The sequence below is a fragment of the Nycticebus coucang genome, chromosome 7, assembly GCF_027406575.1.
Source record: "Nycticebus coucang isolate mNycCou1 chromosome 7, mNycCou1.pri, whole genome shotgun sequence".
NCBI lineage: Eukaryota > Metazoa > Chordata > Mammalia > Primates > Lorisidae > Nycticebus > Nycticebus coucang.
The window spans coordinates 116,581,347-116,604,764 of record NC_069786.1 but is presented as its reverse complement, the minus strand read 5'-3'; the positions used below and the strand labels follow the sequence as shown (position 1 = coordinate 116,604,764).

The 23,418-nt window shown below is 44.9% G+C and overlaps 1 protein-coding gene across 2 annotated transcripts; it reads left to right on the top strand.

Annotated features, from left to right (window-relative positions):
• Positions 1 to 12,883: 12,883 nt before the first annotated feature.
• Positions 12,884 to 18,125, top strand: RESP18 (regulated endocrine specific protein 18). 2 transcript variants are annotated; one of them, XM_053597656.1, is made up of 6 exons: positions 12,884 to 13,100; positions 14,685 to 14,789; positions 15,769 to 15,892; positions 16,129 to 16,168; positions 16,286 to 16,473; positions 17,977 to 18,125. In XM_053597656.1, the coding sequence occupies exons 1-6, from the start codon at positions 12,995 to 12,997 to the stop codon at positions 18,032 to 18,034; spliced, it is 621 nt and encodes a 206-aa protein (XP_053453631.1). In that variant the 5' UTR covers positions 12,884 to 12,994; the 3' UTR covers positions 18,035 to 18,125. The 2 variants fall into 2 exon arrangements, with proteins under 2 accessions (XP_053453631.1, XP_053453632.1); XM_053597657.1 differs by having other exon boundaries at positions 12,889 to 13,100; positions 16,286 to 16,375.
• Positions 18,126 to 23,418: the final 5,293 nt, after the last annotated feature.

The window sequence follows — 23,418 nt, the reverse complement described above, 5'->3', positions numbered from 1 at the left end:
TGCAGCAACAGCATCAAAGCTCATTGCAACCTCAATTCCTGGGCTCAAGCCATCCTCCTGCCTCAGCCTTCTGAGTAGCTGGGACTACAAGCACATGCCATGATGCTTGGGTAAATTTTCTTCACTACATCACCCTCGGTAGAGTGCCATGGCATCTCAGCTCACAGCAACCTCAAACTTGGGCTTAAGCCCTCAATGCCCAGCTATTTTTTTTTTTTTTTTGGCTGCAGTGGTCTTTGTTGTTTAGCAGGCCCAGGCCAGGCTCAAACCCACCAGCCTCAGTATATGTGGCTGGTGCCCTACTTACTGAGCTACAGTCACCGAGCCGATGCTTGGCTAAATTTTCTATGTTTCAGTAGAGAGGGTCTCTCCTCTAGCTCAGGCTGGTATGGAACACCTGAGTTCCAGTGGTCCTCCCGCCCTACCGCCCAGAGTGCCAGGATTACGGTCGTGAGCCACTGTGCCCAGACCATTTTCTTTTCATTTATTCAACCCACATTTATAAAGCACTATGCTTCACTGTGCCTGGCCACTGCAATGTATAGAGGTTCTTGCCTCAAGGCAGTAGAAACTAGTCAGGGAATAAGACATACATCGACGTATTCATGCAATAGGAGTTGAACACCTGTGCAGCAGACTTGGTAGGTGTCTTGCCTCATATCTGCTGCCCGTCTCTGAGATCACCTGCAGCAGCAGGTGGACAGTGTCTGTAGGTGCTGACAGCTTCGCAGCACAAGCCCTGGGAACTCGAATAGCTGTGCACCAGACAGCCTTAAAGTGTCCAGTTTATACACCCTCAGAGGTAATCTGCAGTGCATTAAGTGGATAAATATTCCAGTGTGTCATTTGTGTGGTAGAGTCAATCTGAGACCAGTTCTACATGGATCCTCAAGGGACCCCAGCAGAGTTTATTCCCAATAACCCACAGCTATGACCTACTCGCTAACATGCTCTTTCTTGGCTTTTCTCTTTCCCTTCTCTCACCTTCCCCTTCCTTCGCTTGTGCTTTCGGGGATGACCTGACATCTGAACACCTGCATCCAATCAAGTCTCTTTTGGGGTGAATCCAAGCTAAGACAGTCTCCTATGTTTGGGACTCAGTCCTAAACACAAGGGATTAAATGGCAGACAAGACAAAGTCTCTGCTCCCATGAGTTTGGAATTATTCCATGACCAATCTACAAGAAAAAGTCCAGGCTTCTTATCTGGTCCACATGGCCTTCAAGATCTTGTCCTATGCTGACCTCTGCCATCTCAGTTGAAGATGTTCTTCCTTTCTGCCTGTGTAGGTGCTCCAGCAATCCAGGACCACTCTATTTCTTAAACTGGGCATAGCTGTCTCACACTGTTCAGCCCTTATGTTCATAGTTCTCTCTACCTGTAAATAACCCCAACATATCTTGCCCATCTTATCCTAAAAATACGAGCTCAATATCCCCTCCTTGGCTGGGTGTGGTAGCTCATGCCTGAATCCAAATACTTTGGGAGGCTGAAGTAGGAGGGTTGCTTGAGGCCAGGAGCTCAAGAGCAGCCTGAGCAACATAGCAAGACCCCTGTGTCTACAAAACCCCCAAAATTAGCTGGGTATGGTAGCTATAGACCTAGCTACTTGGAAGGCTGAGCCAGGAGCATCACTTGAACCTAGGAGTTCTAGGTTACAGTGAGTTATGATTACGCTACTGAACTCCAGGCTGTGTGACAGAGTGAGGCCCTGTCCCTCCCAAAATAAAATAAAAAACTCTCCCTCACTGTGCCTTCTATGATTCTTCTAGCATCTCCCCCAGAGTTCACTGTTGCCTCCTCTGTGCAAACTTGATGTTTGACTTTATGTGTTGTATGTATGTACATGACTGCTTTTCCTTGGGGTCAGTGTATATGATTTACTTATATCTATGACCTGGGTAACTAGCATAGTACAGGACAGGTACTCAACAAATATATATTGAGTGGAGTTGAATAAGTATAGTAGAGAAAAAGAACTACTACAGGACTGTATTGCTGCATCAGTAAAATCAGTCTTGAATTATATCCTCACAAACGTGCCTTTCAGCTCTGACAGTCTGTGATCTTGGATTTCACATGCCAATGAGTGATAGGGAAAGACCCCAAGAGGAAGCAATTTTTGAACTGGACTTTGTGGTCTGGTTTGGATATCAGTAGGGAGTGATGATGTATAGACAATATCAAAGTACGGACAATGTATTGGTGAATGATCAAATCTGGAACAGCTGGAGGCAACTCTGGAAAAGCACATTTAGACTTGATGGTAGAGGGCCAGGCTTTATGATTTAGACTTTTTTTTGTTTTAGTTTTTCGCCGGGGCTGGGTTTGAACCCGCCACCTACAGCATATGGGGCCAGCATCCTACCCCTTTGAGCCACAGGCGCTGCCACTAGACCTTATTTTTAAGAGGCATTGGGGAGTCACTAAAGTTTTGTAGTCTCAGAAATAACACAGTTAAAGGATGGATCAAAGAGTAGTGGAGTGGGAGAAAGAGGGAGCTAAGTGATGCAGTGACTTATATGTGGTTATCAGCACATGAAACCAGGCAGGGACGGGGTGGATAGAAAGGAGACATCTCTGAGAAATATACTGAAGCATAAGTTGAGAGGCCTTGGCAACTGTCTGGGTTTTGGTGGAGAGATAAAGGAAGAAACCACACCTAAGTTTAGAGACATATCGCCTGGGAAAATAATTGTGCTTTTTACAGAAATAGGGATGACTGGAGAAGGAATGGTTTGGGAAAGAGGACTGGTTACTCCTGGGCATGAAAGCCAGAGGCTTCTTCAAGAATATCACTTCACTCTAGTAATTCTCAACTCTCCTTTCTTTACTGTTATTTTCCCCTTATTACTAGACAGCTCCCATAAACTTACAGACATGCTGGAATAGTGCCCATGTTTTAAAAAGAGAAGAACAACATCGGGAGACTTGATCTCCACTCCTGGTAATGGTAGACTTGATAATTTATACCAACTCTTCTGCTGAAGACAACTTAGTTTGTGTTCTACACCTGCCTCTTAAGGGCCCAATGATTGGGCTTAAGTAGGTGGTTTATTTTGAGAGATGATACTAAAGAACAGAGGTGGAGAGGGAGAAATAAAAACCAGAATTTAGAGAAAACCAACCCAAGGTCATTGAACTGCTGACCATTATGGACAATTGAAGTTCGAGCTCATTGGGGACCCTTGAGAAGCCAGGTCGAATATGCCTGTGATTTGTTTGCCCAGGACGTAGCAGACAGGAGTGCTTATTTAACCACTCTGTCCCTTATTGATCAAAAATAAAGATAATATAGGTCAAGGAAACCATTAGAATGGCTAAGTAAATTCTTTTTTTTTTTTTTTTTTTGTAGAGACAGAGTCTCACTTTACTGCCCTCGGTAGAGTGCCATGGCGTCACACGGCTTATAGCAACCTCCAGCTCTTGGGCTTACGTGATTCTCTTGCCTCAGCCTCCCGAGCAGCTGCGACTACAGGCACCCGCCACAATGCCAGGCTATTTTTTTGTTGTTGTTGCAGTTTGGCCGGGGCTGGGTTTGAACCCACCACCCTCGGCATATGGGGCTGGCGCCCCACTCACTGAGCCACAGGCGCCGCCTGGCTAAGTAAATTCTTGCATTCTCTTCATTGAAGAAACAGGTAAGTCCTAGGGCAGAAGGCTAGAGATTGGCTAGGCAACTGAGGCAAGGTACTCTCAGGTCATATCTGCTTCCATGTGGCTTCCACAGGATGGCTGAAGTAAAGAGATGGGTGGAAAGGGTTCGAGAAGGAAGGAAGTCATATGTGATATACAACTTAAAAACTATGGATAAAATATAATAAATGCTTTCCAATTAATGGGGCCACCAGTCAATATCCAGGAGGAGACAGAATCCAGAGAGACAAGAAGACCAGTGTACGGCATCATTCTTGCCTGGGGAAGTTTGCTGATTGACTAGAAGAGGCTGAAAGTCTGAGTTGGAATTTTGACAAACTTGTCAAACAGATTAGAGAATCAAATGCAGAAATTCACAGCCCATGAAGAGGAAGGTCTCTGATGTAAAACAAACAAAAAGAACAAAAAGCCTCTCCATTTTCACTTGTGACCACAAATAGTTACACCCTTGAAGGGAGAAGTACATTAGCTCTTGTTCATAAATCAGTCAAGCTTCAAGTCACTGAGGGATCCTAAAAATGGACAAAGATGGTCTTAGATCACTAGTGCCCCCAACACCTGAAAGAAATAGAGGAAAATTCTCCCTAGAAAGAATGTAATGTTAAGATAGCTCTCAAATTATTTCTGATTTTTTTCAAACACTGTGTTCAGTAAACCATCAAAGATAAAAGAGTGCCGAGAGAAGATGAAACAACATGAGTGAGAAGTAGTAGAAAAACAGTGACGCCAGATACACATGAAAAAACTCTGCTTACTCCGTTCATGACAATAAAAGACAAACCAGAAAACACAGGCAGAAAACTAAAAATCAGTAAAATTTCTGAAACAAACTTGGAAAAGAACCAAAGAGAAATTCTAGAATTTAAAAATTCTATTACCCAAATTAACAATTTGTGGGATGGGGCGGCACCTGTGACTCAAAGGAAAAGGGCGCTGGCACCATATGCCGGAAATGGTGGGTTCAAACCCAGCCCCAGCCAAAAATTGAGACAACAACAACAAAAAATTCATGGGATAGGATTAATAAATAGCAGAATAGAAGATTCATTCATAAACTACTGTATATAGAGTATAAATCAGAATACACTACCCAGATGAAGCAGAGAGAGAGAGACAAAAGAAGAAAATGCAAAGCTGAGGAAAAGAACTCTGTAGGATAGAGGCAAGTACAGTGACTCACGCCTATAATCCCAGCATTTTTGGAGGCCAAGGTGGGAGAATCACTTAAGGCCGTGAGTTCAAGACCAACCTGGGCAACATACTGAGACACAGTCTCTTAAAAAAAGAAAAAAAGAAAGAAAACATAAGCTGGGCGAGCTACTCAGGAGACAAGGCAGGAAGATTGCTTGAGCTGAAGAGTTTAAGGCTGTAGTTAGCTACGATCACACCATTGCACTCTAACCTGGGCATCAGAGTAAGACCTTGTCTCTTTTTTTTTTTTTTTTTTGTAGAGACAGAGTCTCACTTTCTGGCCCTCGGTAGAGTGCCGTGGCCTCACACAGCTCACAGCAACCTCCAACTCCTGGGCTTAAGCGATTCTCTTGCCTCAGCCTCCCGAGTAGCTGGGACTACAGGCGCCCGCCACAACGCCCGGCTATTTTTTGGTTGCAGTTTGGCCAGGGCCGGGTTTGAACCCGCCACCCTCGGTACATGGGGCCGGCGCCTTACCGACTGAGCCACAGGCGCTGCCCGAGACCTTGTCTCTTAAAAAAGAAAAGAAAAAAGAAAAAATCCCCTACCATTCTGGCCATCTCTTCCTTTTAATCAATATGTTTAGATTATGTACAATTATTAGTGTATTTGTGTTTACATCTACCATTTTATTATTTATTTTCTATTTGTTATCTCTTTTTTATTGTTGTTCCTTGCTTCCTCTTTCCTTCCTTCTTTGACATTATTGAAACACTTCAAAATGGTTATTTTAATGTACCTATTGTTTTTTTTATTGTCTGTCTCATTTTGTTGCTCTCAGTAGAGTGCCATGGCATCATAGCTTGTAGCAACCTCAAATTCTTGGGCTCAAGTGATTCTCTTGCCCCACCCTCCTGAGTAACTGGAACTATAGGCACTGCCACAATGCCCAGCTATTTTTAGAGACAGAGTCTCACTCTTGCTCAGGTTGGTCTTGAACTCCTGAACTCAGGCAATCCACCCACCTTGGCCTCCCAGAGTGCTAAGATTACAGATGTGAGCCACTGAGCCCTGCCTAAGGCCTTGTCTGTTTAAAAAAAAAAAAAAAAAAAAGAGTACCTAACACTGTTGGAGAATGTTTCCATAGGGGCGAGACTAGAACCAATAGGCGTGTTAGGAACTGTTATTTTGGTGCAGGAAGACTGTGGCATGCTGGCCGTGACACTCCAGCTGGCCATGCGCTCACCTCAGAAGTAGCCTGAATCTCAGGGGGCTCTGGATTCTCAGTCAGATTCCAGGAAACTGCTCTGACTCCTGTCACCATGGCAGCTGTGCTTTTTGTACCTGGATTGGTTGCTGGGATGACATCATGAGCACTAAGTGGCAACCCCCTAATGAGAACTGGTTGCCATGGTGATGCTGAGCATGCAAACTAGAATTTGCCATTCTTCTGTAGGCTCCAGGTCCTTGACTAGCTCTGTACCTAGGAGAAAATCAGGGAGGAAGAGAAAATCACAACACGGAAGCCAAGTGGAGGCTTGTTGTAGGTAATTGCTGAGTCACTGTGCCTCAAGATTTGCCCAATCAAGACTACTATTAGAGGCTGTTATGTATTGGGGTTTGGGTGGGGAGGAACTCATATCCAGCAGATATACACACAAATTCCAAATCCCATTTTCCTCCCATTTTAGTTTCTTTAAGCTGCTTCGCTCTCTGAGCAAAACTTTGTAGCAATTCGAGCTTTCCTATCCCCCTACTTCTCATTACACTACAGGGAGGCAGTTCTAGGACAACCAGCTACTGGGTCTGAAAGTGGATTCTCATAAAAACTGTTTGGTCTGGAGGCAACACAGTGGGCCCTAGCCAAAGCCTCTGAAGTAAAATATGTAAGATCAGAACCGGGGGAACACTTGAGGTGGGGATGTGGAACAACACAACCCCTTGATATCCCATCTCCTTCCAGACATCATTTACTGTATGAATGTAAGGCAGGGTAGGACTGAAGCTGAATTGCAATCTTTTTTCAATAGTTAACTGCCTGCCTTGCCACACTTTATGGTAGTTTGTGGTTTTGTTTTGTTTTGTTTTCAAGAGACAGGATTTCCTTCATTGCCCAAGCTGGAGTGCAGTGGTGCCATTGTGACTCACTGCAACCTCAACCTCCTGGGTTCAAGCAATCCTCCTGCCTCAGCCTCCTGAATAGTTAGGACTACAGGTCTGTACTACCATGCCCAACTAATTTTTTTTTTTTTTTAGACAGAGTCTCACTCCATCACCCTGAGTAGAGTGCTATGGCGTCATAGCTCACAGCAACCTCAAACTCTTGGGCTCAAGCGTTTCTCTTGCCTCAGCCTCCCAAGTATCTGGGACTACAGGTGCCTGCCACAATGCCCAGCTATTTTTTAGACACAGGGTCTGGCTTTTGTCTAGGCTGGTCTCGAACCTGTGAGCTCAGGCAATCCACCCGCCTTGGCCTTCCTAGAGTGCTGGGATTACAGGCATGAGCCACCGTGTCCAGCACATGCCCAACTAATTTAAAAAATTTTTTTGTAGAGATGAAGTCTTACTGTGTCACCCAGGCTGGTCTCTGACTCCTGGCCTCAAGTGATATTCCTCCTGTTTTGGCCTCTCAAAAGTGCTGGGACTGTGATTATAGGCATGAGCTTGGGGAAGGACGTTCCTTCCTGTGAGCTCCAGCTTCACTGGGCGTGAGAACCCGCTCAGTCTTCTGAGCATATTAATCTCAGCATTAGAATCCCCTCCAATGAACAGCAAAAAGAAATGCAATGGTTATGGATGTTTATCATTTTGTTAGCTATTCTATTGATAGTTTGAAATCTTAAAATGGAGAAAAGAACACCTCCACTTTTGTGCAGCCCATCCAAAGACCAGTATTTCCCTTTCTCCTGGAGCATTACACTTCTCAAAGGGAGTTCACACTCATTTGCTCCTGGGCTTCAACTTATTCCTGTAAATCATTTACAAATATGTGCAGGCTTGGTGCCTATAGCTCAGTGGTTAGGGTGCCGGACATCTACACGGGGTGGGGGGGATTGGAACCCGGTCTGGGCCTGCTAAACAACAATGACAACTGCAACAACAACAACAAAAATAGCTGGGCATTGTGGCAGAGTTGGAGGTTGCTGTGAGCTGTGATGCCACGGCACTCTGCCAAGAGCAACATAGTGAGATTCTGTCTCAAAAAAAGAAAAAATAATATATGCAGCACACAATCGATGATAACCAGATAAACCTCCAGTTTCTGGCATAATAAAAGTGCTTGTGTCAGACAGGCCTGCCAATACTGGATATATGCCCTAGACAAAATATGAAAACTCTATGAAAGCATGGTTATTAAATGAGAGTCAGGAATCCAGAGGGATTATTATTATTATTATTTTTGAAACAGAGTTTCACTATGTCACCCTTGGTAGAGTTCCGTGATCACAGCTCCCAGCAACCTCGAACTCTTGGGCTTAAGCGATTCTCTTGCCTCGGCCTCCCGAGTAGCTGGGACTACAGGCGCCCGCCACAACACCCAGCTATTTTTTTGTTGCTGTTGTTTAGCTGGCCTGGGCCAGGTTCAAACCTGCCACCCTCGGTGTATGTGGTTGGCGCCATAACCACTGTGCTATGGGTGCCGAACCAGAATCCAGAGGGATTATAATCCTTGAAAAAGAGGAAGCCCATCAGGTAAGTTCTACATTTTACAGGTGTTTCCCCTAAAGATATTCCACAGTTCACAGGGAAATAGAGCTCAGTCAGAAAATAGCAATCTTACTGGCTGAGGAACCAGAGTTTGGAATATAGCAAAGCTAGAGAAGCTGGAAGTTGACGAATAAATTTGGGGAAATGAGTAAGCTATGAAAAGGGAGATTCAAAATCTGCATACAGGGCAGCACCCTACTATATGGCACCCTACTCACTGTGGCTCAGTGAGTAGGGTGCCATATACCGAAGGTGGTGGGTTCGAATCCGGCCCCAACCAAACTGCAACAAAAAATAGCCAGATGTTGTGGCAGGCGCCTATAGTCCCAGCTACTCAGGAGGCTGAGGCAAGAGAATCCCCTAAGGTTGCTGTGAGCTGTGATGCCATAGCACTCTACCAAGGGCAACAAAGTAAGACTCTGTCTCAAAAAAAAAAAAACAAACAAACAAAAACAAAAGAAATCTGCATTTAAATTCCCCTCCAATGCTTAGCTGCCTTCTAAATGGCACGTGACATGTGCAGGGTGAGATTTTCAAGGAAACTGGTAGAAAAGTCTAATATCTGAACAGGGATTTTGGCAACTGTCAGAGTGTTAGGAAGACTAAATTTAGAGTTTGTGACCCATAGAATTAGAAGGTCTTGGTAAATACCTTGGGGTTTACAATGAAATCCCCAAAAGATGACCAGGCAGAGGCTCACGCCTGTAATCCTAACACACTGGGAGGCTGAGGTGGAAGGATTGCTTGAGCTCAAGAGTTTGAGACCAGCCTGAGCAAGAATGGAGCCCCTGGGTGGTGCCTGTGGCTCCAGGAGTAGGGTGCCGGCCTCATATACCAGAGGGGGTGGGTTCGAACCCAGCCCTGGCCAAAAAAAAAAAAAAAAGAATGAAGCCCCATCTCTACTAAAAATAGAAAAATTACTCAGGAATGGTGGTGGGCACTGTAGTCCCAGCTACTTGGGAGGCTAAGGCAGGAGATCACTTGAGCCCAGGAGTCTGAGGTTGCTGTGAGCCAGGCTGATGTCATGGCACTCTGGCCAGGCCAAGTGAGACTCTGTCTTGAAAAAAAAGAAAAGACATTTCTGTGCCTGGAACACAGTGGTTACGGTGCTAGACACATACACCAAGGGTGGCACGTTTGAATCCAGCCTGGGCCAGCTAAAAACAACAATGACAACTGCAACAAAAAATAGCTGGGCATTGTAGCAATCACCTGTAGTCCCAGTTTCTTGGGAGACTGAGGCAAGAGAATTGCTTAAGCCCACGAGTTTGAGGTTGCTGTGAGCTGTGATGCCATGGCACTCTACCAAGGGTTACATAGTGAGGCTCTGTCTCAACAACAACAACAAAAAAAAAAAAGGAAAGAAAGAAATAAGAAATCTCAAAAAACGGCGGCGCCTGTGGCTCAGTGAGCAGGGCGCCGGCCCCATATACCAAGGGTAGCAGGTTCAAACTCAGCCCTGGCCAAACTGCAACAAAAAAAAAATAGCCAGGCGTTGTGGCGGGCGCCTGTAGTCCCAGCTACTTGGGAGGCTGAGGCAGGAGAATCACCTAAGCCCAGGAGTTGGAGGTTGCTGTGAGCTGTGTGACGCCATGGCACTCTACCGAGGGCAATAAAGTGAAACTCTGTCTCTACAAAAAAACAAAAAGAAAGAAATCTCAAAAAACAACCCCTTAGTATAAGTACCATATTTCAGGACTGGGAACTGCAGGCTGGAATTAATAGTAGAACTTAAATACTCCTGCCCTAACCAGGATTCCACAGGATCAAGGTTTTTTGTTAAAAAAATTGTATGCCAGAACAAACTCAACATCTTTTAAAGGATAATAATTTAATTCAGAGGCTTTTAGTGCACAGCCCAAAATGTCCAGTATAAGGCCAAAAAGTTGGCCAATAAGTAAGAAAATGAAAATCACAAGAGAAGATGGTCATTAGAAGTAGACCCACAGATATTGGCAGATGAGGAAATTGTAATAAAACTTTCCCAAAGAAACTCCACAGCCAAATGCTTAAAAAAAGTAGTATTAATCATACACAAACTTTCAGAACATGAAAAAAGAAGTGCTTTCTAACTAATTTTATGAGGCCTGCATAACCAAACTTTGGGAAGAAAATGGAAGAAGGTCTTAGTGAATTTGTGTGGGCATTTTTAAGAACATGAAAAGCATTAGCCATAAAACAATAAAATTAATAAATTGGACTTCATCAAAAATAAAATATTTTCCTCTTCGAAAGCTACTATTAAGAAGACCAAAATGGGTTGCACTTGTAGCTCAGTGGGTAGGGCACCAGCCACATACACCGAAGCTGCTGGGTTGGAACCTGGCCCAGGCCAGCTAAAACAACAATGACAACTGCAACAACAACAAAAATAGCTGGGCGTTGTGGTGGGCACCTGTAGTCCCAGCTACTTGGGAGGCTAAGGCAAGAGAATAGCTTAAGCCCCAAAGTTTGAGGTTGCTGTCAGCTATGATGCTGGGCACTCTACCCAGGGCTACAGCTTGAGACTCTGTCCCACCCCCCCAAAAAAAAAAGAGAGAGAGAGAATCAAAATGAAATGTTTGGACTCAGAGAAAATATTCACAAACCAATTAGAGCATCATCATAAATATTTTCAGATGTTTATTAGTTTCTGATTGCCACTGTAAAATAATTGCCTCAAATGTACTGGCTTAAAAGAACACAAATTTATCTTATGGTCCTTTAAGTCAGAAGTCTAAAATCAAGGTGTCAACAGGGCTGTGTTCCTTCTGGAGGCCTAATGAGAGAATCTATTTGCTTGCCCTTTTCAGCTTCCAGAGGATGTCTGCATTCCTTGGCTTGTGGCCCCTTCCTTGGATCACTTTCACCTCTTGCAAAATACTTTGACCTTCCTGCTTATTTCTTATAAGGACTCTTGTGATTACGTTGAGCCCAAGTGGGTAATTGAGGATAATTTCCCTATCTAAAGTTAATCACCTTCTGGCTGGGTGAGGTGGCTCACATCTGTAATCCCAGCACCCTAGGAGGCCAAGGTGGATGGATTGCCTGAGCTCAGGAGTTTGAGACCAGCCTGAGCAGAGCCAGACCCTAGCTCTACTAAAAATAGAAAAACTGGCTCAGCGCCTGTAGCTCAGTGGCTAGGGTGCCAGCCACATAAACCAGAATTGGTGGGTTGGAATCTATCACCAAAAAATAGCCAGGTGTTGTGGTGGGCGCCTGTAGTCCCAGCCACCTGGGAGGCTGAGGCAAGAGAATTACTTAAGCCCAAGAGTTTGAGGTTGCTGTGAGCTGTGACACTATGGCACTCTACCAAGGGCAACATAGACTCTGTCTCAAACAAAAAAAAAAATAGAAAAGCTGGCTGCTAGCTGCCTATAGTCCCAGCTGCTGGGGAGTCAGAGGCAAGAGGATTGCTCATGCCCAAGAATTTGAGGTTACTATGAGCTGTGATGCCACAGCACTCTACCAAGGAAGACAGAGTAAGATCTGTCTCAAAAACTTAAATTAAATTAAAGTTAATCACCTTCTAAGGTTGATAACACTTGCAAAGTTCCTCTTGCCATGTAAAGAAACATATTCATAATTTCTGGAGATTAGGACATAGACATCTTTGGGAGGCCATTATTCAGGCTATTACAAATGTCACAATGGCATTGTGGTTAGGTAGGAAACTCATTCTGAGAGATGCATATCGAATTATTTAGGAGTGAAATGTCATGTCTGTAAATTTTAAATACTTCAGTAAGAAAAAGGAGCAGTTGTGATAAAAATCTAATTAAATCTGGGTAATAGATATAAGTGTTAATCAGATTCTTCTCTTTTTAATATTTGAAAATTTTAAATAAAAGTATTAAACTTAATGAAAAAATATTGAAATGCCAATCTATGGCTTAGAAAACTCACAAAGTAGCTTGTAAGTACACAAGAATTCAAGCAAGAGATCAGCTAGTTGGCTAGTTATTACAACAGCTGGACTTTTTCAAAAGAGCCCTGTGGTTTGGGCCAGGGTGGTAGCAGTGGATGTGGAGAAAAGTGGATAGATGTGCAAAATATTTTACCGGTCGAATCCATATGATTGCTAACGATTTTTAGGGGAGCAAGAATAAAGCGAGTGTCAAGGATAATAAAAATTAATTTCATTAAGTGCCTACTTTTCATATTTAATTTTCCCAACACAGTTTGTGAGGTAGGTACAATTTGCACCGATATCTTATATGCAATCTGTTTCTCCCACCGTGGGACAGGGAGTAGAAGAGGTGGTCCTTGGACAGGCTTATGTCAAAAAGGGACAGGGTCAGGAATCCAAGAGGTGTAGGGTGGGGAGAGGCGGGAGGAGGACCCGGGAGTTGGGTAGGCGTCCGCAAGGCCACTAGCGATTGGTGGAGCTGCGGGGCAGGATTATGCAAATCTTGCCCCGCTAGCAGGTGGGCAGCTGCAGCCTCTCTCCGCGGTTACTGCCGTGATTGCTACCTTCACTGAGGCTTGGGCAGGCAGAGAGCGCGCGGAGCTGGGGAAGATGCTGCATCTGTTCTGGCCTGGGGGCTCCTGGGGGCTCCGGATGCTTGTTTGCTTCCTGCAGCTGAACAGTCGCCCGGGGTGCTGCAGCGACATTACTGCCCACGGTCAGATGGAAAACTGGATGGGGGTGGGGAGTGGGCGGTGCGGGCAGTACCACGGAGTGATCCTGAGGGAAGCGGGTCGGGGGTTTCAAGACTAGTAAACTCAGGACGAAAGAAGTTTGCTTGGGGCTGTGAGAAGAGATAACTGTAGGAAGTGTCTCGCAGAAAGACGTGTAGGCTTGGGATGGGCCTCAGCGTGTGGGCTTGGCACCTAAGAGTAGTGGGCTCCGCGGGAGATTGGGGATTGAGGACTTGGGAGGAAATTGGGAAGACAAATAGGCAGGGGGAGGTATAACTGATCTATGTGGCCACAAGAGAAGCAAGACGCCCCCAAAGGCCCGGAAAGAGATGACGACCAGGGCGGAGTAGTCTGCAGGGGAACAGGAGCCCTGCTCCACGGGTATCAGGCTCGTGGCTCCAGAGAAGAGCCAGGGCTTTGTTATAAGCCCACAGAGTCTGGCGGTCGTAGTCCGATTTCCAGTAAGAAGGGGAAAGCTAAGCCAGAGTAAAACACGAAGGAGCGGTAATGGAGCCATAGTTCTTCCTCCCCCTACCCATTGGGCCAATCTGGGGAGATACCGCGCGGACTCACGCGAACATTCAGAGACGCACTGCGCAGACTCGAGAATTCCTGCGCAGAGCGCATGGGAAAGAGAGCGCAAACGCCTAGTCTGACACCCAACATCCCCTCCGATTATTGGGTTTAGAGGCCAATGCAGAGGATTCGCGAAGAACTGTGGGAGGAGGTGGGTGGGAGGAGAATCGCCAAGTCTCCTGGAGACGCGTCTCCCTCAATAACACTGCGCCACCGTCACTCCAGGCTTCCGCACCCTCTCAGCACCACGGACAGCGCCAGCAGCTCTTTCCAGCATCCTGGAAGCGCTGACTCCGAGAAACAGCTCTCCTTCCCAAAGCTCTGTTTCTTCTCTGCAGGATGCCGGAGGTTCCACTACCTCTAACGGCCAGGACATTGTTATTAACATCTATTGTCTTGGGTAGGAGAATTCCCTTAAGACATGTCCAGAATGACTCATGGTAATTCCACGGTGGAAAAAAGAGACTGTCCTCCAACCCTATTCTATCCAGTGTGTGTATCACTCAGGGTTATCTTCCCTGGCTCCTGTCCTACTCCTATGCACAGTTGGGCAAACTGTGGCTTTAGGAGAATACAGATCCTCAAGCCTTATATACCAATACTTTGTCTTTCTAAGGATTCCAGGCCACTTCCCTAACCACTCCAGGCTTTAAAGCCTTCCCTAAAACGCAGCTCACCGGCTTCCACATACCCCACCTACCCATCTGATTATCCTTTGCTCACCTTTGCACAGGCTGTTCTTTGCTTGCAAGTTTGGTTCTGACCTGGAAGTTAGTACCAAGGGTGAATAAGGTTTGAGGGCTGAAGAACATAGCAGGTGGTGATGGAGGAAGGGAAAAATGAAAAAGAGGACTTGCAGAGGGTGAAGGGGCCTAGTGCAGGGAACAGAGATAAGGAGATCAAGGAGTGACAGTACAAGGAAGCTGATTTTTTGACTGGAATTTGGAAGGCTGCTGTACAAGCACCTTACTGATACTATTATTTGCCCATAGAAGGTCAGGATCAAGTGGGAGTGGGGCAGCTCTGGTCCCTCCAAGGACTTACCACCCCAGTCTTCCAGAATTTACAAGTCATACTCCAGCAGATTGTACCCCAAGGTAAGTAAAAGCTGGAGAACAGAGGCTGGGGCCTGATCAAATAATGAGAAGACAGTGAGAGGCTATGTGATCCAAGGACAGTTTTACTTAAAACTTTCTTGTCACGGTCACCTCATGGGGATGGTAGTGAGACAGGAGCAGGGCTGGATCTGGATGAGTGGGATACTTGCACATGAATGCCCTGGAAGAGCTTAGCAGAGGCTTCTAGAAGAAGCCTCTGGAAGAGGCCAGCACCTACCTCCTTGGGACTAATCCCAACTCTTGGTGCTATCTGAGTTTTTCCAGAGCCAGGACTTCTTTAATGCCCAGCCAGGAGAACACACACACACTTTTGCCTCTGAGTAGGAAGCAGAGAAAATTGTATGACAGAAGGAATGAGAGGAAGTACACTGAGGAGAGGACACTGGTGACAGATGGCCAACCCTGTTTTTAGAGCACAGTTTCATGAATGGGTGGGGGGAGACAGGAAATTTGCCTTGAGTTTATATCATTACTACTAATGCCTAATATGTGCATAGTGCCTTAGAGCAGTGATTCTTAAAGTGTTTCCCTGGACCAGTAGCATCAGCATCACCAGAGAACTTGTTAGAAATGCTAATTCTTGAGCTTTACCCCAGATCTACTGTATAAGAAACACTGTGTGTGGGAAACAAATCTGTTTTAACAAGCCATGCAGGAGATCCTAATGCACACTAAAGTTTGATAATCACTGCCTTGGAGTCTCCTACGTACTCCTTACCAGCCTAAACTCACTTAATCCTCACAATAGCATCAAAGGGATTAGCACAGAGACTGTAATCATAATCCTAAATGAATATTACATGCTAGGCACTGTGCTAGGCAATTTTTATACATGGTATCATTTAAGTCTCTCTGCAAAGTGCGATCCTATATGTACTTGAAAGAGAGGTCATTTTTGGTCCCTAGAGTGGGTCAGAGTGTCACAGATGTCAACTCACATCATCCTTTCATCCTGCAGGTCTGTTCTGGAAGGATGACATCACTCAAGATGTGATGATCCCCCAAATGGGGCACATCAACCCCCAAGATCCATGCCTGAGGGATGAGAAGGCAGCTTTTCCCACTAAACTCACTGGGGGGAGGTGAGTGAGGCCTGTGGTTGGTTCATGTTGTCAGGTGGACAGACAGAGCAGGAAAGGAATGGGTATGAAAATTGCAGGTAGGAGCCGCCTGCTGGAAGCACCATTAGGAGACTAACTCAGAGGTCCTGTCTGGCACCAGCAAGGAACAATTCTGAGATCCATTAGCAATGTCTGAAAAGGGAAGGAGGTGGGTTTTAGCAAGGCTAGGTCCTGTTTGTCATCTCTGTCTCTTCTAGGGGCAAACAAAAGGAGAAACTTCGACTCCTTTTCCCTAAGGTGAGTCCCATGTGTCCTCTCAAGAATTGTGAAGCCTTCACTTTTTATCCTATCATTTCCCTCTGGGGTCCTCTCACCCTTTCCTGCCTTCTTGATTCCTGGCTTCCCTCTTCACAGAGCCCTGTGGCCAAGGTGAACAAAGATCAGTGCTTTCCCTCCAGAATGGCTTCAAAGGCTCTGAAGCGAGAAGTGGCCAACCCTGTCAAGGTGAGGGTCTCACTTCTCCTAGGGAGGTTGGAATCACCAAGGATCTGTTTAAATGAAGGAGGCAGAGAAGAAGGGAATGGGTGTTGGAGTGAGAATGGGTAAGCTGAAGGAAGAATTTTTCCTTTCCCAATCAAAGAGCACCCCACTTTCCCATATCCTTCATGGGTTCCCATATGAGTACCCACATGAGAGGTGCTGAGAGCCTCTAAGGAAGAAATGATCTATATGATCATGCACAGAACTGAGTTTAAAATAGGCAAAGAAAGTTGCAGAGTTTCCAAAGTTAGATAAAATATTCTCCTTTTCATCATATTCTTCCTTGTATATGCTCTACTATATAAGATAACAAGGTCCCCTTGGATAAATGGAATGGGAGACACATCCCAGAGGCCCTGATATTTAGCCTCCCCCTACCCCACCCTTGCCTGTGTAAGTCACTAGGGCAAGGCTTTGAGGCATCTCCTTGGGATCTTTGAACTCTTCAGAATCCACTTTGGAAGCCACCTATCTGGTACTACCACCTATATTTGTAGATGACAAATTGAGGCCCAGGCTGGTCATGGGTCTTACTCAGGCTGCATAACAGGTTCATGGCAAAGCCAAGCCTGGACCCACATGTCTGATTTCCAGCTCTTTCTCCTGCACAGCTTGTGCCTTTCTTTTCAAGGACTGCAGTAGGGATTGGACTGTTGCAAACATCACATCCCTCCACATTGCAAAAAGGTTCTTTTGCAGGGGTATTAAGACCTCAATTATAAGATGGTGGCAGCCAGAGGAAGCTACAAAGGAAGGGCATCCCGGGCAGAAAGCATTGCAACTACAAATGCCCTGAGACAAGACTACCACAGCATGTTGGAGAAAAGACAGAGAAGCCCGTGGCAGAAAATGAGATTGGAAAAGTAGGCCTAGGACTGACCATACAGGGCTCATGGATGGCCATGGCAAAAGTTTCAAATTTTATTCTAAGAGCAGTGGGAAGTTAACCAGGAAATGTTAAGGAAGGGAATGTCACAATGTGATAGATGATTTTAACAGGCCACCCTAGTGATGTTGGCAAATAAATTATAAGAAAAGCAAGAGTGAAAAATGAGAAGTCTATAAGGAGGTGATCGTTCTGGTCAGAGAGACCGAGGTGGCTTGGATTCAGGTGGTGGCAGGAAGCTAAGAAGCCCTGGTTGGCTGTTCATGACACTAAGGGCAGCCTGTACCATAGGGAGTCCTGGCTCCTCATGCTCTCCAGGGAAACAGGTTCCTATTCCCATAATCTGGCAGCTGGACATCTTAAACCTAGATTGGTTGCTGAGCAACGTATTCAGAGCTAAGTGACAAAGACCTACCTGTGAGGGACTGGTTGCCCTGGTGCTTCAGAGAAAGCAAACAAGGTACAGCAATTCTCCAGGCCTTGGCCTAAAGGAAAATCATGGGGGGAGAAGGACCTATACTCGGAGGCCAAGGGTCAGGCTCTCCATAAGTGGGTGTGTCATTGTGTTGAAGACTTTCTCAAATCAGACTGTCATTGAAGTATTTAGGAAAGGAGGGTGGAGGAGGGAGAGGCCACCTTCCCACATCCAGACTCTAAATCCCTTTTCTTCTTCTTTTAGGGCATCTTTAGGCCACTTCCCACTGTGGGCCGAAATCTTGTTGCTGACTGAGACTTAAGTAAACCCTTGCTGCCCCAATGCCCTCCCATTCCCATTTAGAGGGACAGTCCTTGCATGACCGAAATCTGAATCATTAAAGTAGAATTTCATGTAAACACTCTCTGTGACTGTGTCTTGAGGCAGGGTGGGTGGCATTTGAGCTTGGCCAGAGTACACAAAGGGAGAGAAGCAGGACCAGGGTAAGGGGTGAGGATGAAGAGGGCACAGGTCTCTGATGGAAGGCCAGTTTTCCCCTTATTTTCCTTCCATTGACCATTTCTGAAATGGGGAAAGTGAGAGTGGGACCACAGCTGACATGGCAGCCTTCCCCACCCACACCCCAGCCACTTTGTGTGGTCTAGTTGCCCATCCTTCATGTTATGGGGAGGTGAGTTACATATTTTCCTACAGTCATTTCTTTCATCCCCGTGTCAGACAGGCTTGACCCTTACTATTTAATGCAAGTCTCCACCTCCTGCATTATGGCCCCTGCCAGGTTGCCCCATCCATCCTGCCCCCAAGAACAAACAGAGCAGTCCTAAGGTCAAAGGGCACACATTTAACATTTGGGTGGTTCTTGCTGGTTTGCTCCTGGTAGCTTAATCTGACCACCTGTGCTCACAACAAACAGACACCAGAATGCCCTATTTTCAGAGCTGAAGTGCCTAGGATTTAACATCCCCAAAGACAACCCTCAATCACTAAATAAATGAGTTTAGGACCCAAATATCCCAGATTCCTCCAGACCTTAGTGGACAATTCTGAGGAATATTCAATATGATTCTTCAGAGCGTCCCCAGTGAGATTCACAGTTGCCCACAATGGTAACCGATTCAACAAATCACTTTAATTGACTTCTCTTCTTTTGCAACCACTTTCCCTGTCCCTCATTTGTGATTTCTGGGATCATCTTCCACACAAACTACCTACTCAAGTTCTTGTCTCAGTGTGTCCTTGGGTCATCCTAGACTAAGCCTACAATGTGACAGACACTCTTCTAGGCCTTGAGGATACTGTTATGAGCAAGCCAAAGTGTCCACTGCCATGGATTTGGTGATAAGTCACCTACTACCTACCTATTTGTGGGGGGAAAGTCCCAGCAATTCATCTGGCCCACAGAGAATTCAAGTTCTTGCCTCATCAACTTCTTCAGAGTTGTGGTCCTTCCCCCATTCTGCCACTCTATTTGTTCCAGCAATTCATCCCTATTTGTATTTCCCAAAACATGCCCAGCTGGTTTATGTTCCTGGGCCCTTGTATAGGCAGTTCCCTTTATGTGAAACTCCCCCATTCACAACACACCTTGTCCACCTTATTCTAAAAATCTAAATTCTCCTCTGTGGTCCATGCCACGCCAGGCTAACATCTCCTCAACAAAGGTACATGGGGGAAAGATGAAAGACGGAAAACTGGAAACATAAAACCTATCAGGATATTAAATAATCTGATGGGGCAGATTGAGTGGGTAGGAAAGATGGGAATTTTAGAAAGGAAAATAGGTTTAGTTCTTATTGATGAGGACCAGATTTTAGGATCTAGAACTTATTTCACAAACAAGGACACACCAAAGGTTTTTTGAGCAAGAGAATGAAACATTGAAAGCGATGCTTAAGAATAATAGCCTCACTTTTCTGTATAAGGATGGGTTAGGGAGCTGGAGAAGGGTGGAAACATTTTAGAATGTTCTGATGGTGGAATGTGCCACATGAGGACCTGAACATGAGCGGAGGAGGACAGATATGAGAGAGAGTTTGAAGGTGAGTAAATAAGCATTGGCAAGCATTATGTATTGAATTCTGTCCCCCTCAAATTCATATGTTGAAGCCCTAATCACCTGTATCTCAGAATGTGACCTTATTTGGAAATAGAGTTGTTACAGATGTAATTTGTTAAGATGAGGTCATTATGGTGGACTCTAATTCAATGTGATTGGTGTCCTTATAAAAAGGGGAGATTTGGCCAGGCATGGTGGCTCATGCCTATAATCCTTAGCATGGAAGGCGGAGGCAGATGGATTGCTTGAGTTCACGAGTTCGAGACCAGCCTGAGCAAAAGAAAGACCCTGTCTCTACTAAAAATAGAAAAAGCTGAGGTAAGAGGATCTCTTGAGCCCAAGAGTTGGTGGTGGCTGTGAGCTATGATGATACGATGGCACTCTACCGATGGCGACAGATCGAGACTCTGCCTCAAAATAAATAAATAAATAAATAAATAAAGGGAGATTTGAAGACAGATATGCATAGAGGGAAGGTGATGTGAAGAAACAGAGGGAGACAAAGGCCACCCCAACAAGGCAGGGAGAGAGGCCTGGAACAGATTTTCCCCTGCAGCCCTCAGAAGGAACCAACCCTGCCAACACCCTGATTTCAGATTTCTACCCTCCAGAACTTCAAGGCCACAAATTTCTGTGGCTTAAGTCACCAAGTCTGTTATTAGTTACAGCAGCCTGAAGGACACCAGTACAGATGACTGGGTTTTACTGGAGAAAGAAGACATTACCTGAATTTACAGATGTTTTGGCTGGGGGAATAATGCCACTCACAGAACAGGGACATATGGAAGACTGGTTGGGGAAAAGAAAGTGGATTTACTCTCAAGGGTTAAAACTGGAAGCTTATTCAAAGATGTCACAATAGAGGTTTTCTCCTCTCTCTCTCCTACTTCATTACTTTCCTCCTGGATGCTTTTCGATGTATAAATATACTATAATATCTCAATTTTCTCAATTTCTGCTTCTGATAATGATACACTAGGTAATTTATACTCCTTAAGCCCCTGCTGAAAACAATTTGTCTTAGAAAGATTCCTCCTGAAGTTAAAGCTTGAAATAAGGGCTGGCACGGGGGTTGTTTAGTTTGGGAAGGCATCATGAGATGAAGAGGGGGAGAAAGGGAGGAGTCAAAGAGGGTGCTGAGGACAAGCAGGGATCGGCTCTTCTGGGAATTCTCTTACATGTACAAGAGTAGCTCAGAATTGTTCCTCTAAAGAAAAGTATTTGTCTGCTAGCTCTTCTCCCCCATGGGATCAAGAATTACACCATGGGACGTTAACCTCCTCATACATCCAGGTTTTTCATACATGAGAATCACTCAGCAGATTCCCATGGGTGTTTAATGTTGTGGTAGCAGAAGAGATTTAAACCAGAAACCAGAGGTGTGCAGCCCAGGTGAGGCAGGCGACGTCAGACTGCCTGCATGGCGCTGGTGGCTGCAGCAGTGGCTGGCGTTGAAAGGCAGGCTAAGAAAATGCAAGATGCAGCCATAAGTGGTGTCTGATATACCTTTAAAAGGTAGATAGAAAATTACTACCGAATCACAAAAGCATCCCGGAGCAAACAAGAAAGTGAGGAGTAACTGACACAGGCTGAGGTCCAGGAGAGCAACTGAATCCAGAGATGATAAACCCAAGGTTTAAGGTTGCACTGGACTGGGGAAATTTCTCCACAAGCAGATGAAAGACTGATTTTGACAGCCTGTGGAGTTAGAGGAGTAGATGTCACAGCTTAGGACCTGTGAATGGAAGAGTTCTAGTAAACTTCTCCTTGTTTTGGCCTGGACCAAGAAGCAAGCTCCAAGAATAAAAATAAAATGGAAGTAAGTCAGCCCTTCCTCAGATGGCAGCAGGCCTTGAGATTGGTTTAAGGTTATAACTGGTGGCTAGTGTTTTAGGTACCTGCAGAAGCAAATGAGAATTCTCTAAGACATTAAATTATTTGTACAAATAATTTTTCAAATACTATACTCAGCACAATAGGTAACACAATTAGACTCACAGTGATTCCAGTGGTCCCAGTGCAAAATAACTGTGCTTATTACATTGAAGCATATAAAATCCAAACTATAATTTTTGACAGGAAACTAGAAACCACAGGAAGTAATATAAAAGATTTTTGAAAGAACAAAATATGTCAAAATACACTAGACAAAAACTGATAATATCTTTTTTCTTTTTTTTGAGACAGAGTCTTACTATGTCGCCCTCAGTAGAGTGCTGTGGCATCACAGCTCACAGCAACCTCAAACTCTTGGGCTTAAGCGATTCTCTTGCCTCAGCCTCCCAAGTAGCTGGGACTAGAGGTGCCTGCCATGACACCTGGCTAAAAACTGATAAAAACTTAAAGGAAAAGTTTAAAAATTCATTTTTATGGCTGGATATTGCAATACCTCTCTGTCAGTATTTGATGGATAAAGCAGGTAAAAGATCAGGAAGGCTACAGATGACTTGAAAAGAACTATCAATCAACTTGATCTATCAGTAATTGACATTTAAAATACACCATTAGGCTGTGCACAGTGGCTCACACTGGTAATCCCAGCACTTTGGCAGGCAGAGGCAGGAGTTCAAGAGCAGGCTGGGCAACACAGTGAGACCTTATCTCTAAAAAAAAAATAGGAAAATTAGTGGAGTTTCAGATACTCGGAAGCTGAGGCAGGAGAATCACTTGAGCCCGGGAATTTGAGGTTGCAGTGAGCTATGAAGATGCCATTGTACTCTAAACCAGCAACAGAGCAAGACCTATCTCAAAAAATTTAGGGGGAGAGAGTTCTGGTTTTTAGTTTTAGAATTCCTATTTGATTCTTTTTCTTTTCAAAGAACCCGATTTTGGATGGGCATGGTGTCTCATGCCTGTAATCCTAGCACTCTGGCAGGCCAAGGCAGGTGGATGGCTTGAGCTCAGGAGCTCAAGAACAGACTAAGCAAGAGTAAGACCCCCTGTCTTGACTGGAAAAAGAAAAAACTAACCAGGCATTGTGGTGGGCACCTGTAGTTCCAGCTACTCAGGAGGCTGAGACCAGAGGACAGCTTGAGCGCAAGAGTTTGAGGTTGCTGTGACCTAGGCTGATGCCACAGCACTCTATGTAGGGTGACCAAGTGAGATTCTATCTTGGAAAATAAAAAAGTCAAAAAACCAGATTTAGCGCTGTAACTGCCACCCACTTCCAAAAGTATGCACCAAAAGCAATTTTGCATTCCTAGGTGAATTTCAAAGATTCATACCTCCATCAAGGACTTGAAAGATATAGAGGTAGCTATTCCTGTCACATACTCATTTAATTTCCAAATTTGTCCTGTGAAATAGAAAGATGGAGTGTGAGGAATAACTGTAGATTATAATAACCTTGGCAGGTTGACAAAGCAAATTGCAGCTCTGCAACCTAATATTCAACCATTGATCTAGAATTTCACTGATTCTTTTACCAATATGGTAACCATATATGGCTCGTATATGGCTATTGAGCCCTTGAAACACGGCTTGCCCAAATGGGAATGTATTGTAAGTAAAATATGCCCTGATTCTGACTTTGAAGACTTTGAAAAAAAGGAATGCAAAACATCTCAATAACCTTTTATATTGATTACATATCAAACCAATTTTTTTATATGTTGGGTTAAGTAAAACAT